Source organism: Gopherus evgoodei, chromosome 10 (assembly GCF_007399415.2).
Source record: "Gopherus evgoodei ecotype Sinaloan lineage chromosome 10, rGopEvg1_v1.p, whole genome shotgun sequence".
Lineage (NCBI taxonomy): Eukaryota > Metazoa > Chordata > Testudines > Testudinidae > Gopherus > Gopherus evgoodei.
This window is the reverse complement of record NC_044331.1, coordinates 66,840,647-66,856,991: the sequence shown is the minus strand read 5'-3', so window position 1 is coordinate 66,856,991 and position 16,345 is coordinate 66,840,647. Positions and strand designations below refer to the sequence as shown.

The 16,345-nt window shown below is 40.8% G+C and overlaps 1 protein-coding gene across 2 annotated transcripts in view; it reads right to left on the bottom strand.

Moving 5' to 3' along the window:
* Positions 1-6,373: 6,373 nt before the first annotated feature.
* Positions 6,374-16,345, bottom strand: part of LOC115658215 (nodal modulator 3) — a 34,521-nt gene continuing 24,549 nt past the window's right edge. For both annotated transcript variants that reach the window (XM_030576719.1, XM_030576721.1), the window contains 8 exons: positions 15,494-15,621; positions 14,866-15,007; positions 13,739-13,822; positions 11,389-11,499; positions 9,639-9,740; positions 9,289-9,408; positions 8,157-8,249; positions 6,374-7,527 (listed from right to left, as the gene is read on the bottom strand). In XM_030576719.1, coding sequence (XP_030432579.1) covers positions 7,396-7,527; positions 8,157-8,249; positions 9,289-9,408; positions 9,639-9,740; positions 11,389-11,499; positions 13,739-13,822; positions 14,866-15,007; positions 15,494-15,621 — 912 coding nt within the window. In that variant the 3' untranslated portion in view covers positions 6,374-7,395. The remainder of the gene's footprint in view (positions 7,528-8,156; positions 8,250-9,288; positions 9,409-9,638; positions 9,741-11,388; positions 11,500-13,738; positions 13,823-14,865; positions 15,008-15,493; positions 15,622-16,345) is intronic.

Below are 16,345 nucleotides of genomic sequence, written 5' to 3'. Positions count from 1 at the left end.
TCCTCAAAGAGCCTCTCCTTTTTCATGATGGAGGAGGGGGCAGGGGAGGGAAATCTGGACAAATAAGGTTGGGATTCTCAGAAGAACCAAAAGAAGCGAAGTGCCCGATTCCCACTGAAATTCAGTGCTAGCTGGGCTCTATCTCCCTTAGACACCTTTGAAAATCACAGACTAAATGGTTAAAATTGTAAGAAACTATCATTTTGGAGAAGCACAGGAACAATCGCTTTGGCTCTTATTAAGCTAGATTCTTTCATATGTGCATGCAAATCACATTCAGTGATGAGTCATTGAAAATATTACCCTATTATACTTTGACAATTACTGGTGCATATTATTGTTTCACATATTATTTACATATTATTATAAATTTATTCATTGTCACTGCTCCTCTTTGAAATGTTGATGTGGAAGTGCGTGGGTAGAATTTCTTTTTCTTCCTTGCAATACCTTGATCTTTTTTAAACATGGGACCCAATCCTGCAAACTGGTTTTCATATGCCACCCTCCGATCAGTGTAGTAAGCTCATGGACTCATACTCTGGAAATTGTATAGTGCAGAAATAACACAGATAAATAAAAAGACATTATTTCCAAAGCACAAATAGTATCTACCAGCTGAACTTTGGCTCTCTTTACACTGGAGTTTACAGAGAAGCAAGGGTATGCGTGGAAAGACACACTGTCTCTTCCTCAGGTCCTACAACCAATAAAAATAAAGTTCACATTCTTTTTTCAATCCAACAACCAGTATCCACCCTTCTAAACAATCAAGACACTGCTCAAAAGCTCTCAGTACCCCCACTAGAGTCTGAATCCTATTAATTTAATGGGTTAGGATGACATTTTCATAAGCACCTAGGTGACTCGGATGCACAAGCATTATTGAAAGCCAATGGGACTCATGTTCATAAATCATTTGGGTTCTGTTGAGAATCCCATCCTTTAACTTCAGCAGTCTAGCCTCAAAAAGTTTATCAAACTAATTTGACAGGTATTTCCTTGTGTCCTCACCAAATAGGTTCCATTTCCTATAGAAAAGCATGTGCAGTCCTGCAAAAATAGCAGCCACCTCCTTACTAAGCCCAGAGTCAGTAATGTCGTAAGACATGCCTAACTTTAATGTGAATAATCCTATTGATTTCAGTAAGCCTATTCCCGTGCTTAACATCACACACATGCTTAAGTACCTTACTGAAACATGGCCTTATCATATAAGCAAGGTCAACAGAGAATGGCTTTAATCAGAGACCATCTCTGAGCATTTTTAGAGCCATTTCTTTCAGGGACTGGAGCCATACACTTCTTTGTGGCCACATTTAGTACATTTGTTCTTACCCTGCTGACACTTTATTTGTGTCCCTCTTTTGATAAATTTAATGATCCTGTTGCATAGACAGTTTCTTGTCCACTCGGGCACTTGGCTCTTATCAGAAACAAAAGCATTTTAGAGCAGCTTGAGGCTCAGTGAAAAAAAGAGCAGTGCTGTATGCCGTAGATGTGATGACAGACAAGGTGATCGGGAGGGGGGCAGATAAAAGTAAATGTTTCAGGTAGAATAGAAATAATAAAGAGTTAAAAGGCTACCAATAGAGAGAGCCAGGGAACGTAGCAGTTGTAGAGTCTCTGCTACTCCTTGCAGCCAATCTGCTTTGCCAATTATTGGCTGGAAAGGTAAAGTACATCAGGAAAAGGATAACCATGTTAATTCAAAATGATGAGACCACTCAGTTTGTTGGCACACATCGAAAGAAAGGCAAATGAGCAGCAACTTCTCAGAGACTTAAGGGTCAGAAGGGACTGTCATGATTATCTAGTCTGACTTCCTGCATACTGCAGGCCACAGAACCCTCGCCCACCCACCCCTTTAATAGACCCATAACCGCTGGCTGAGTTACTGAAGTCCTCAAATCATGATTCAAGTTACAGAGAATCCTCCATTTACACTAATTTAAACCTGCAGGTGACCCAGGCCCCATGCTGCAGAGGAAGACAAATCTCCAAAAGGTTCTCTGCCAATCTGACCTGGAGAAAAATTCTTTCCCAACCCTAAATGGTGATCAGTTGGAACCTGAGCATCTGGGCAAGACCCACCAGCCAGACACCTGGGAAAGGATTCTCTGTAGTAACTCAGAGCTCTCCTCATCTAGTGTCCCATCACCAGCCATTGGAGATATTTGCTCCTAGCAGCCTTAGATTGGCTACATGCCATTGCGGGCAGTTCCATCATACCATCACCTCCATAAACTAAAGATAAGTTTCGGTATCTAAATATAAAAGAATGAAGTGCTACATTTAGAGTTACTGACAGACATAAGTGGAGGCTCAAACTGTTCAACAGAGCTGCAGAGATGAATGACAAGTTAGGGCTGGTCTACACTGGGGGGCGGTAATTGATCTAAGATACACAACTTCAGCTTTGTGAATAGCGTAGCTGAAGTCAAAGTATCTTAGATCGATTTACCTCGGGACCTCACTGCGCAGGATCGACCTACGCGGCTCCCCGTGTCAACTCCGTTACCGCCACTCGCTCCAGTGGAGTTCCGGAGTCGCCGGGAGCACGTTTGGGGATCGATATATCGCGTCTAGATGAGACGCAATATATTGATCCTCAAAAAATTGATCGCTACTCGCCGATACGGCAGGTAGTCTGGATGTACCCTTACTGTGGATGAGGCATGATGGAAGATGTGAAAGGTGGAGATACCCAGCTACACAGAGGTACAGCACACAGATGATGGAGGATCGGACTTCACCTATAGAAAAGATGAAACTATACCAAGCCCTAAACAATGCACAGCTGTAATGTTTCTAACTAGCAGATGGAGTGGGCCCCTGAAATTACTCACCCACTTCTAAGGGAGTCTGCAGGCAGGTAATTGTTATGGAAGCACAAAGGAAATAATCAGCAGACAGCTGGTGAGGGAAAAATATAGACGGAGCCACGCCCTCGCAGATTTTATATATAATGTGAAAAAAAGACATAACTACAACATTTAAAGTGTGGTTCTCCTCTGCGAAGTGGCATCACAAAGTTCCAGTTTTATTGTGTGTCACTGACACACGGTTTGTCTCCATTTGAGAAGCCATCCTCTCCACTTGGAAAGTGACAGCAAAGTCCTCCTAGATTCTAAGGCCACGTCCAGACTAGGTATTAAAATCGATTTTAGATATGCAACTTCAGCTACGGGAATAACGTAGCTGAAGTCAAATTTCTAAACTCGAGGTACTCACCCGTCTGGACGGCGCGGCATCGATGTCCGTGGCTCTCCGTGTCGATTCCGGAACTCCGTTCGGGTTGATGGAGCTCCGGAATCGATGTAAGCGCGCTCGGGGATCGATACATCGCGTCCAGACTAGACGCGATATATCGATCCCCGAGCAATCGATTTTAACCCGCCGATGCCGCGGGTTAGTCTGGACGTGCGCTAAGACCCTTATTCTGCCATGAGCTATACGTGGGTGGACCTGTGTCTACACAGAGCCTATTTAATATCAGTAGGCGTCACAGGCAGCTCATTGCAGGACTGAGGCTTAATACTCAAGTCGGCTTTTTTTCCTTCCCATTCATCATCACCACTACAAAGATTCTGTAGGCTACATTTTGCCCTTATTTACTATCATACAATCCAATCCAAGGCCCATTGAAGGTTAATGGGGTGCACAGCAGTAGTTGAGGGCAGAATGCAAACACTTTTTCTGACTTTTTTTTTTGTATTTGATTTCCTTGTTTCTTAAAAGGAGAAATTGCCTTTGCTTAATAAAGTCTGCATGTAAATAGTCCCACTTCACTTACTGACAATCCTGTTACACTAGTATGACTGGAGCCAGTTGGCTGTTGGTTTACATTTGGCAGGCATATCTTCACAGCAGAAAGAAATCCAGGCCCTGATCCTGCAAGGAGATGTGCAGAGGCCGATCCTTGTGCCTAGGTGAAGCCCTGTTGAGACCCTATAAAAGAGTTCACTCCCATGCCTCCCACTGTGGAACTGGGGGGAATCTTAACTTTCTTTACTTGAAATCTTAGGATCTGTAGGATATTCTGTAATGTAGAAAAAACTAGAGACCATAAAACCAAAACAATTGCCTTTTTAAATAAAAATGCCTGTGATTTTTCCCCCTGCCAGATGTTAGGGTAGCTTTTGGAGGGAGTTAAATGGTTTATGGTTTACAAAAAAACATTTTTTTATAAATTTTAAGTGACTAAACTCACAGTGGTAAGCAAAGGAACTAGAGTCTTGGTAGTGGGGATTTAATTACACTTGTGTTGACAAGAATGAGTAGTAAAGAAAGACACGGGTCCTGCTCCTGGAGGCAATAAAAAACAGGTTTATCTTTCACTGTTTAGTGAGCGTCTGGATATGAAAAATTCTATAACCTCTGGTGAGCGTTTGATGTTTTATCATAATATATCACTGGGTTTCAAGTAAACAGTTTTAGGCTATAAAAGGAACATAAAATAGGAACTATTGGTGGGGGGGGGGGAAGGCTTGAGACAATTGTCAAGCCATATGAAATTCTTAGGCTCAAATGCCACACACTACTGAGGGGGAAGAAAATGGAAGATTATACAAAGAACAGAGGGCAATAATACAGCCATATTGATTCCAGTAAAAACAAAGAATTAAAAATGACAATGGAAGCCAAAGGAGCTAGGCGATAAACACATTATGCATACACAGGAATTACACACACACCCCAATACGCAACAAAAACTCCTGGGCAGGTTCACACACTTATGTCCTATGTGTGGGCTTATCCCTACGGTTAGGTTAACAGAAATATGAGCTCACATCTATGAGCCACTTGTGCTGCACCCTTAATTTCAAAGCACTTTAAACTGAGTAGGCTGCTGATGTGCTATAAGGGAAGAGGAGAGGGAATTTTGGTCACGGACACTGAGGCATATCCCTTCTTGCCTGATGATGCACAGTATCTACACAGAACAGACAGCCCCTCTCTGGGGAGTTACTTGAAAGACACCCCGCCCCCCGCAACAGAATACATTTAAAGGAATGACGCCTCCTTGGACTTGAAGCTGAAATTTTCATCAGTCTTGTATTCTCAACCTCAGGTTTGCCCTTCTAAGATGTATTCATATAATAGGAGAACGCTAGTATCATCCAGATTTTTCTTACAGTTCCCAACAATGAAAGATACACATTGATCTACGTATACACTTAGTGTGGGCCCAATTCTGGGAAGAGGCTTGTAGAGTGTAGACACAGATCCAAATACTGCACTCAAATGGCCTCCCTCCTGGCATCTTAGAACCTTGAATGAAAGTCCTTTGCCAGAGTTTAGCCTGAGGCTATGTCTAGACTACAAGTAAAGATGTGATTATAGCATGGGTCGTTACACTTGTGCCAGCTTCAATGTGCCTCGCATGGGTCACAACAGTAGTGAAGACATGGTGCATGGGCTAGCTGCAGATATACAAGTATGCAGGGAATATCGGTACATACTTGGCTTGCTAACCCACGCGTAAGCCTGTGCCACCCCACCTACGTTACTGTTGCTACCCATGCTAACTAGGTAAAAGCTAGGATGGGGGTGCTTATCTGTGCTACAATCACATGTGCAGATTTACCCTACAATAGGAGCTATTTGCTGAGGCAAGTGGATACTACTTAAAATGTCAATCCACCAGTAAATTTCACAAGACCAAAATTAGAACATTTAAACTTCCCTCGGGTATTTTTAAAATCTGCATCTTTGTCCTCCCCAGACCAGCCTTTCATAGGTCAACGTTTACTGCACTAAAAACAAAATCAAAATGTTAACAATTCAAGCTTGCTTTTAGAATAAATTATATAGGAAAACAAAAGATATCTGTATTTCATCATGGCAATATAAATTAAGAGGTCAATAAATAAAGCATAATTTATTGCAAATGCATCCCTAAAATTCCAACACTGTGAACACTTTCCCGTTGCATTCCCAACATTCTTCATTTTTATATTCTTAACAAAGGTTCTCTCCAAAGGAGAGGTTGTGTGTGTGCTGCAATGACAGCTGCTGACGGAAAATGTTCACTGAATGTACTGAACTTTAATTATTTAGGCCCACACTAATGTAAGAAGTATTAACAAAACTATCATGAAACCTTTAGCATCCAGATCTCTTCTTCTGACAATGGTAAATGTCTTTTGGGTTTAAATGTTCCATGTAACCTAACTTTCTTTCAGATCTTGTAAAGAGGAACATTGCCACTCACTGGCAACATCAGTGTCAGTGCACAATTCAGAAATGTTTGTGTGCATCTTTCAAAAGCTCTAAACCTTTATGGTACCTGTCAGTAAAAAGCCCCATCAACATTTAAACTCTATATGCCTAACTGCCCACCTCAAACAAGAATCAGAAGAGACAGTCATCAAGGAGTAGGTTTAATTATTGTGCTCTGTTTTACTAGGACTGCATTTGTCTGAGAATTCCAACAGTTCAAATTTCTGCTAATTAAAACAAAGAAATAAATTAAACAAATTACAACAATAACTTAAAGGCAGCCCTCTAGAGGGCAAAAAGTTCCAGAAAAGGCAGGACCATAGGCCATGTATATTGCAGTTATGATGCATTTTAACTTCAGGAAGGAAGGTATAACTTGCTGCATCCACTTTGTGAAATCTGGAGGTCTACAGAGTTCACATTACGTACATAAACTTGAGATTTACACAACTTTTGCAGTGGGAACATGGGCATATATATCAGACATTAACACTAGTCATCAAGCCAAGGACGGTCTTCATCTTTGTCAGGCAAATATTTGACATTTAACTAAAGATAATTTCCTCACTGGGCAAGCATTGATTACATTGCTGTGCAAACAACAGCTACCCTAAAATTGAGTTTTTGAACTATTTACACATCCAAGATATAGTTCTCCAGTTCATACAGATCCATATAAACTTCATATTTCATGGACCTATTGATTTAACAGAACTCCCTGATGGCTGACCTAATAGAATTAAGTGGATGGTTGGAAAGATAAGGAAGCAGACACTCCCCCTCCCCCAGTAATAAAGGCTGAGAGGTAAATCAAAACCATTTTTATTAGAACTGTCCCTGCAAAGTTACCTGTGAAGATGAACGTGTTACATTTTTAGACCAATAGGAGGCTTCCAATAATGAGACAAATATTGTCTTCGGCATGGAAGAGCTGCTCAGAGTGACAACAGAGCCATTCAATTCACTATTTTAAAACAAGACAATCTGTAGATGTCATAGAAAATTTACAACCAATATGTAGTCACTCTGACAAAGGGCTCACATAGTATAATAAAAATTTCAAGTCAATAAAGTCCACAGATCAAAAATATGGTTTAGTGGCCTGTCTTCTAAAACTCCTTGGGCTCCAACCTGACAGAAGTGTCACTTCATGCAATCTTTCCTTTCATCTCACGTCCGTCTTGTTTTCTGTTTTTTCGCTTGTCTCTTTGCATCCTCTGGGCCACCCACATCTGAACCTGTCTGTCCAAGCGCCCATACTCCTTGCAGTCGACTTGTCAGCTGTAACAGCAAGGGAATAAGCTGGGAAAGAAAGGGGAAGCAGGATATTATTATGATGGTATATGCATTTAGAATTATAACACTCTATAGTAATTCTCAGCCAAGCATTTTTAAAAACAGATCGTAGACATGCCCTTTGTGCAACAGGTTCAAAGACTGGACCATGGTAAATTCTAAATGGGAAATGGTCTAATCCAAACCTCCTGGAAATCTTAAATGCTCAAATATTGTTTCTGTCTGGTTGAAATTAAATAATTAATGCCTACTCTGAATTCCAGCAAGCAAAACACATAACGGCATTGGTGTTATGATCCCAAAGAGAAGAGAGGTTTGGGTCACTATGGAAGAAGTTAAATACACCTACATCAATGACAGCTGTGATTGGTTATCTGGCATTGTTCTTTCCAGGACCATCATCAGACCAGCTGACCAAAACACAGAAGCAGCATAGGGACTAAAACACTAACACTAAAATTAAATATGCAGGTATTTAAGAAACTCTAAAGCATTTTGTTTCTTTTGTTGACTGACATTTAACCCTGTTTTCTTACTTCTGTCTAGACATCCACATTGGTGGTACCCTCATTTTATGCAACACACTACAAAATGTTATGGGGAGTATTAGAATAGTAAAATAGAACTTCTACTACCTTATCATGATTGTAACCAGCTAACAGCAGGAGCAGTGTCAGAGGCAATGCGATGTAGGATCCTTGGGGAATATCTTGTTCAGGCAACTTTCTCTGCAAACAACAATGGCCACTGGTTTTCAGAACGTTTCTGCTGTTTTACCTATTAAAATCTCTCAACTTTAAATGACTAAAAACTGATTGACAATAGAGTTATGTGGCATGTTCACCACTTACTATGTGACCAATTCCTGTTCTAGTGACATTGTAGGAGGACTACGTCCTCCATCGTAGAAGCAATCTTCATTCAGCTCAGCTCATCTGTTAGCTGGGGAGTTTGTTTTTAAAGTTCATGCATTAAGACAAGTCACTACACTGCTTTTAACAAGGTACATTGTGATGCACTTGACATGATACCTAAATATCACTAGTCGCATGGACTACTAGAGGAGCATACAGGCACACCTGCATCCTTCACCCAAAACTGCCATTTCATGTTTCCCTCCTATTCCACTAGGGTCTAGATGTGCACTGAAGCAGAAAAGAAACCATCCATTTAAGTGCCACACACAGAAAACATGGCTACACTGGCAGAGGCAGAGCATGATCACACATTTTAAGATCTCTCTCACAGGAGAGGTGGGAGTTTTACTCCATGTTAGTTTGGAGAATCCCCCTGCTTTAACTGACAGTCTTGGTTCCAAGTCTCATTCTTTACCAGTGATAACTAAGGACTCTCCTAAGTGACACTCCTTACCTGACTAGGAGAGTCATTGTGGAATTACTATGGCAACCTCTTTCCCTTTTAAACCAACACATTTTAGCCATTAGCAGATCTGAATTACAGTGTCATGGCTGCAACTCTTTCATGCCACTGCCATCACTTACTCCACAGGAGCTAGGTATGGCAGCTTATATGACAAGGATTAGGTCATTTGTTGTTTGAGGCCTCATATGTATGCATGTTCCTCTGTGCACCAGATCCAACTTGCACTGAAATCAATGGCAAGACTTCCACAGGAGACAACGAAGTTAATGGAAGTCTTGCCATAGGCTTCAATGGAAGTCTAGAGAAGCAGACAAGTGACAATACCAGGCACAATACCTCAAGTTCAACTTTGAAAATAAACAAGTTAGAACACTAGATACTTACAGTGGGACTGAAGACCAAAGTGATGTGTTTGTGGTATCCAGTGGCAGTGAACGAAACTTGCGGTACGGTGTAATCATACTGGGATTTGGACAGTGTGGAGTCCAAGAGCACCATGTAATTCTGAGTGTAAAAAATAAAATCAATTGCCAGCTCCAGTAGAAAATATCAGGTTCGTAGAGAGCAGAAGATTCAAATGTAAGTCAGTTTAACAAGCACCAAGCTTTCCGAGACACCTGTTGCCCCAGCACAAATACAGATCACGTTTGTGCCACAAGCACTCGGGAAATAACGCTAACATCTTTAAAAAAAAATTGAAATGAATGAAACCAATAATTAATCATTAATATTACCTCTCCATCCCGGAGCAGTGGTGGGAAATGGAAAAATAGGGACTGGCCTAAGGAGACTGTTTGAATTGGGTTGTCAAGATTTTCACTTTTGTAAAGCTTCACCTGGGAGAGGGGGAAAACGCACAAGAGAAGGACAGTTACGCGGATGTACTGTAATAAATATTGTAGACATCGCCTATATAAGGGAGAACAGCATTTCACAGTACAGTGCACAAATGTTAAAAGAAAATGCTGAAATCAACCTGGCAATTTAGAACACCTGGCACTGTCAAACTACAGAAGTTTAAAATCCCACAGACTGGCTTGGGATCTTGTAACCTGAGATCTCTGGGCTGGTAAAAACTCATCTGCTCCCAAGTACCTACTAGGGCTTTGGATTTTTATATATTTTATAAAACTACTTCAGCAACTTCACAGTAATTTGTTTTCTCTATCTCCCCTTACAATTTAATGAATTTTGCATGCTCAAACATAACCTCTTCCTTTTCCATTGACCAGGCAGTTGGTAGGGCCACATACAGTCCTTTCAGATGCGGACAGCTAATTCTCATCAGTTCTGCTCTGTATCTCTGAGATTTCGGCTCCAACCAGAACAGCGATTGCCAGCTGTTCTGTCAGCTTATGCATCCACAAAAGGCTAAACTGAGGTCACAAAACCTCTCACTAAATGTTTATGCCAATCCTGAATGCATCTCTCTCTGCATTAAAAGACAAGAGCTCACCCACACCTGCAGGATGCATACAAGAATCAAAGGGTGTGTAAGATCAAAATTAATAACAGAACATATGTGCAGGCTTAAAAACTTGAAAATATATTTCATTCTAGAATAAGCTGCTTTAGTCACCCAGGCTAACTTGTAGGTTATGAATTCCCCTGACAGAGCAGAGAATCATTCACACACACAGCCCTAGAGCAAGGCATTTTTCCTTTACTCCTGTTCTGTGCATTTGGTGCTTCTGAGGTTTCCTGTAAAAGCCAACGACCTAGAACTAAGGTCTTGGTGACTGAGGGGAGAAGGAGACAATCTATTTGTAACCCTATACCTTGACTTTAATATTTTCCTTATTGCCATTAACACATTAACAGTCCAAATAAAGCAACTGTTTGAAGCTAGGGAACACAGCATTAAATCCTACACTCAGGTCCTGAAACAATTTGGCCTGATTTTCAGATGCCTTCAGCACTCCCATTACCCACTGAAGCCAATGTCAATGTGAGTGGCTCAGCTCCTCCTCTAAAAATGAGACCAAATTATTTTAACTCCTAACTTCAGGTGCTCGAGTTTAAAAATTTCAGCCATGCTACTCATTTCCTATACTGCTATAAGCAACGGTATTCTTATCTGGGCATATTCTTATCATAAGTTTTCATTCATGGGATCTCTTTTCCCTAACAAAGCCATGTGTCAAGACTTCTAGCAGCAAAGCTATTTTAGGGTCAAATCCAGTTCTCTGATCCAGAGACGCTCTCCCAATGGGAGAGCAAACCATAAGATCAGAGAGCCAGTCCAAAAGAGATCACTACTCCGTAGCTCTGGACTGTTCCATTGAGAACACTTTACTTTCACTGAAATCTCAACTCTAATTAGAATGCAAATTCAGCTTTAGTAAGTAGTTAGAGAGTCACTACTAATCTGAATATAATTTATAGTCTGGCTACTGATCAACTGCCAGCAACCTAAGAGATAGTTATACTGGAGTTGAAGGAAAATACTCTGGAGTAGGATTAAAGGGCTGGCTTTACACTTACCCATAACGTAGAGAGATACTCTGAAGATGTGATCACGTTTCCACTTAAATCAAATTGGTTAATTTGTCGGAATGCAATAATATTCACATCATCGATGTCACTGTTCCCAACCTACAATATACAAGCACAGGAACATTTACATTGCTAGAAGGGAAAATTAACAGAACACAGATACTGCTCAGAATTTTAAACAAACACTGGTTTTCCTATCATAGTCCCATGAAAACTTGAAATCTGTTTCCAATCACAATTGGTTTTTCTCCATTGCTTGAGCAGAGCATGCTCATTTGTAAATACTGTATCAGCATAAGGTGGCCTGGTGCCATGGTGACAAGCACTGTCTTACCAGGCTAGGACCTTCATAGACATTTGAGAAGCATAGAACATGTAGGCTAAGACCATCATCCTTGAAACAGTCTAACCTCTTTGTGGGAGAAAGAGGGGAGAGGAGCAGCGAAGCAAGACCTGACATGACCTCTTTCCAGCAGAGTTAAAATTAAAAGCACATAGTATTTAAACACCAGATTCTGACTGATGTCAGACAAGAATATTTTTCTAAATAACCTCATTAAAAAAGTGGTTGTGGCTGAAACGGGTGCTTCTTGGTTTTCTGTATTAAAAAGGGACACTGGTCAAGCAGTGGTAGACCTCAAAACTAGCTATATCATGAGTAGGCTGAATCTGGAGGGTCTTATACGTTTGAAAGACAAAGAACCCAGAACCTCTCTCCAGATGGAAGGAAATAGCATGCTAGCTGAGAGGAGAGTAGGACAAATTGGTGTACATAGGCTATCATTCACAGCACATTGGCACTGATTTGTTTTCTGTAACTTGGGTGGCCTCTTCCCTCCCACCTAAGCAGCAGGCATAATTAGCATGAAGAGTGCAAATGCTTAAAGAAATTCGGCTCCTTTCTTTTGCTGCAGTGAAGGAAAGCCTGGTCAGGCATCCATTCTATCTTGAGTAATGACCATCTCCACAGAAAGATTTTAAACAACTAATGGCAGGCTAATTAACCTCTGCTGGATGTCAAGAGATAAATGAGAGGCAACTAAACAGAATCTCTAACGATTGAGGACTATTCATGAAATCTGATAAGTTTTAAGTTCAGGAGCTTTTTATTAAATTTTATGAAGATCTGCAGAGCTTAGGGTGACAAGGTGTTCGATTTTATAGGGACAGTCCCGATTTTTGGGTCTTTTTCTTGTATAGGCTCCTATTACCCCCCACTCCCTGGCCCGATTTTTCACACTTGCTGTCTGGTCACCCTAACAGAGCTGAACCAGTAATTTTGCCTGCACGAGGACTTCATGATCAGGACCATATAAACAAAAACAACAGAAAAGATATCTACCATGTGTAATTAAGTGTAAAATATAAATATACTATAAATAATTGAAAGACTTGCACACGCTAAGAAACAAAATCCTTCAGAGTTGCTAGCTAATGTTTCATTGTCTGTGTTAAGGGAAATCCAGAAACAGTGTCCTGTGTTAATTCCCTAGACTCAGATACTTGGTGACTGAAAATCACTTATTTCAATCTTGGTTCCTATTGGGGCTTCATTTAGTTTAAGCTAATATCCGGCATGAAGACATGGATTTGGTGAAGGTACCTTGTTTGAACCTTCTGGTTCAAAACAGAATCCAGTCAGCTACTCCTGTGATGGAGGATATGCCAAATACCAAAACAGATTCAAGATGTGTACAACTCATATAGAGATCTGAACTTTCTTAAAGTGAAAGAAAGGACAGACCCAGGATTCCAGATCAGTGTGCATAGCTATCAAAGAATTCTCCCAGCACTGCTGTGATTCTAATATGACCTAGCATAGTGACCAAGGTACTACCTCATCCTCAATAAGCCAAGATAAACCTTTTGTTTATTTCCTTATGCAGATGCTAAGGGGAAGGGAAGGACTATAGTTTGGTTACAATTGATTCAGAGGGGAGAGAGGTCCTTTGGGAAGGCTGGGCTCCACATCCAAAGTCATAGGGGTGCATTTAACTTCAGGGATGGAAGAGTCTTCAGGTACTATTTGTATTTACGTTACCCTGTTTTTATTTCTGGTTATAAACCATATTCCCTTGAATATAATCCCCTGCTGACTGCCTCCGTTTGAGTCAATGTGACATCTTAAAATTCAGGTCTAGGGCCAGAATTTCAAAGTTAATGAGGTGTCTAAAGATGTAGATAGGCCCTACTGGTATTTTCAAATGCATCTAAGCAGGGTTGAACTCTAGCTCCCATTGAAATATCCAACGTTAAATGAAACCTAGCAGAGACAACCAGCAACTCTGATGCCTTTTAATATAAGGTTCAGGTTTAAAAAGATGCCAGGAGAAATTACCTGAACTGCACGATGCTGTGGTAAGGCTCTTTCAATATGATCATTGCCTTCAGCTTTGAGCTGGATGTGATAAACACAACCAGGCTAAAAAACAAAATTCAGACAAATCCCATTGCTCAGTTATGTTAGAAGCTTTATCATTAACAGAACCGAGATACTCAAAAGGCTTTAAAAAGCTGAGCACAATTCAGTTCATAATTCACCACCATAAATGGACGCAGCCCTATTCACTGAAAGTTTCTCTTGCCATGCAACGAAAATGTCACTGAATAACACTATCTAAAAAGAGAGACTCCCTTCCTGCAGAGACAAGAGAAGTTTTAAAGGGCCAGGACTGTACTTCCATTGGTTTATCAGAAGGAACGGTCTGCTATGCAACGTTTTACTTACACAGAAAATGCATTAAACAAGGTTTAAAAACAGATCAAATAGTCCCCTTCTATATTCAATAAACACTCTGCAATTTGGACTTTTGAAAAGCGTAATTATGTCAGGTTAATTTATGCTGCCATCAATGAAGCAAGGACAGCACACCTTGAGGCAGGAAACCATAGCTGTGCAAAGCATGACAAAATGCAGGAAGCAAGGGCTCTGTTTACGATCCAGTATTCTATAGTTGATCCTAGACATGCTAGTCCAAAACTTCTGCTTCAGGTCTTCATCCAGAACTGTTTACTATATCTAAAATATGCATGTACAACTGCCTGATAAGACAGATATGTTACTGTGGTAATAATTTCACACAAGAAAGCAAACACTGTCCAAAGTCCCCTTTGCCTAGGATACTAGTACTATTCATGTGTATATTCATACCCATTAGATATATCACACTTACTGTGTGTTATTCTAGCTGAACAAGTGAAGTGCAAAAGGATTCTCCCAAGGCCCCCACAGGATACTGACAGAAAGTTCTGTAGGATGTACATTAATGAATGTTTCTCTTTTACTGGAGTTAACAATTACTATACCTCAATGTCTCCCACCACAGCCAGACCAAAGGGAGTCTGATCAGGCAACTGTGATGAGAAAATACTAAGCTGTGACTAACTATAAAATGCATTTTATAGTTCCATTAACACACATAACACTATAAAAGCAAACAACGCTGGATGCATTACAATCCTTACCAGAAGTCCACGAAGTCTGAATTTACCCTCTTCATCTGTTACTGTGTCTTCTCCATAGATATAACACTCTTTCTGCCCCACAGCTTCTACTGAAACTCCTTGTTCAGGTTCCCCATTTAAAGAAGAAACTGTACCATAGCAGCTAGGGGTGAAAAAGATGGATCCATTACTACATCTATGTGGCTGCTGCTGACACACACATTAAGACACTCCACTATTACAACAGATACAAAGATCCAAAGGAAATAGTGTATCATTTACTTTGGCTGGTCCCAAACTTCTTGATGGGAATCACATCTTAAAAGGAAATGGTTTAACAGACAAATCTCTGTCTCCCACTGGTTGTGGTGCAAACCCAACTCATTGTAGTTGCCAAAGCTCTTCAATCCATGCTCATTCAATCATAAAACCACGTCCACGGAGTATGCATTTTTAAATGAAGACTGCTTTTATGATGCACACTGTGAGGAAGTTAAGTTCTACCCTGAAAAGCTGCCATAAACAACTGGTATAGAGGTATGTCAGGAAAAAATGTGAAAGTTTGGCTTAATGCCCATCCATACAGACCAGGGGGCAGTTTTGGGTACACAAGCTAAGCAGGACAGTGAAGTATCTCAGCTCTACTCACCTGTAAGCTGTTCTGTGACCGGTTATTGTGATTTTAAGATTCTGTCCCTCCTGCACTTCGATCATTTGAGATGATGGTTCAAAGCGGAACTCTTTCATCATGGGTTTAAAGTAATACTGCCCTGGGCTCTGCAAAGAGGCACCAAGCAATTTCAGTTAAATTGCCATCAATATACCCATAATAAATCACCTGGCTCCTACCAATTGCATTTCCTAAAGAGTTCCATGCTATATGGGCTAAGGTTTCCCCCCAACAGCCACATGCCATGCTGTCTTTCAGAATAAAAAAAGAAAAATGCGAGAAGCACTTGAGAAGAACAGGGAACATATGGGACCATAAACTAACACAGCTCTGCTGGGAAAGAGCGTGAAATACAAAGGGCGAGGGAACTGGAGTGTTACCTTTATTACAAGACCTCAACAACAGGTGAGTGATCAGGAAACAAGAGATTCATGGGAGGAAACATGGCTCATGTGTGTAAATACTGGTGTGAACAATACTCTAACTGGATTCCATCCTCAAAGAATCCAAGAGTATTACAAACTAATGTGTTCGCTTTGTGTTTACAAGCTGCATCTAGAACTGCAGGCCAGCCTAGTCTGCCTGCTATGTGGGGAGGGTCAGAGCAGGAGTCAAGAAGCACAGTTTTTCCTGGTTAGTTTTCTCCCATTTCCACTCATTAAAATTAGGTTGCTGCTTATAAAACTAACACAACACTTGCTGGGGGACTCATGTCTATCATGAATGGATAAGATGAGTGGGGAGAGAATATGGGCTCCCAGTACTGAGGGGTATTGCTAACATCTCCATTTTGGAGGGCAAGGTGTGATTGAACATAGATATACGTATACA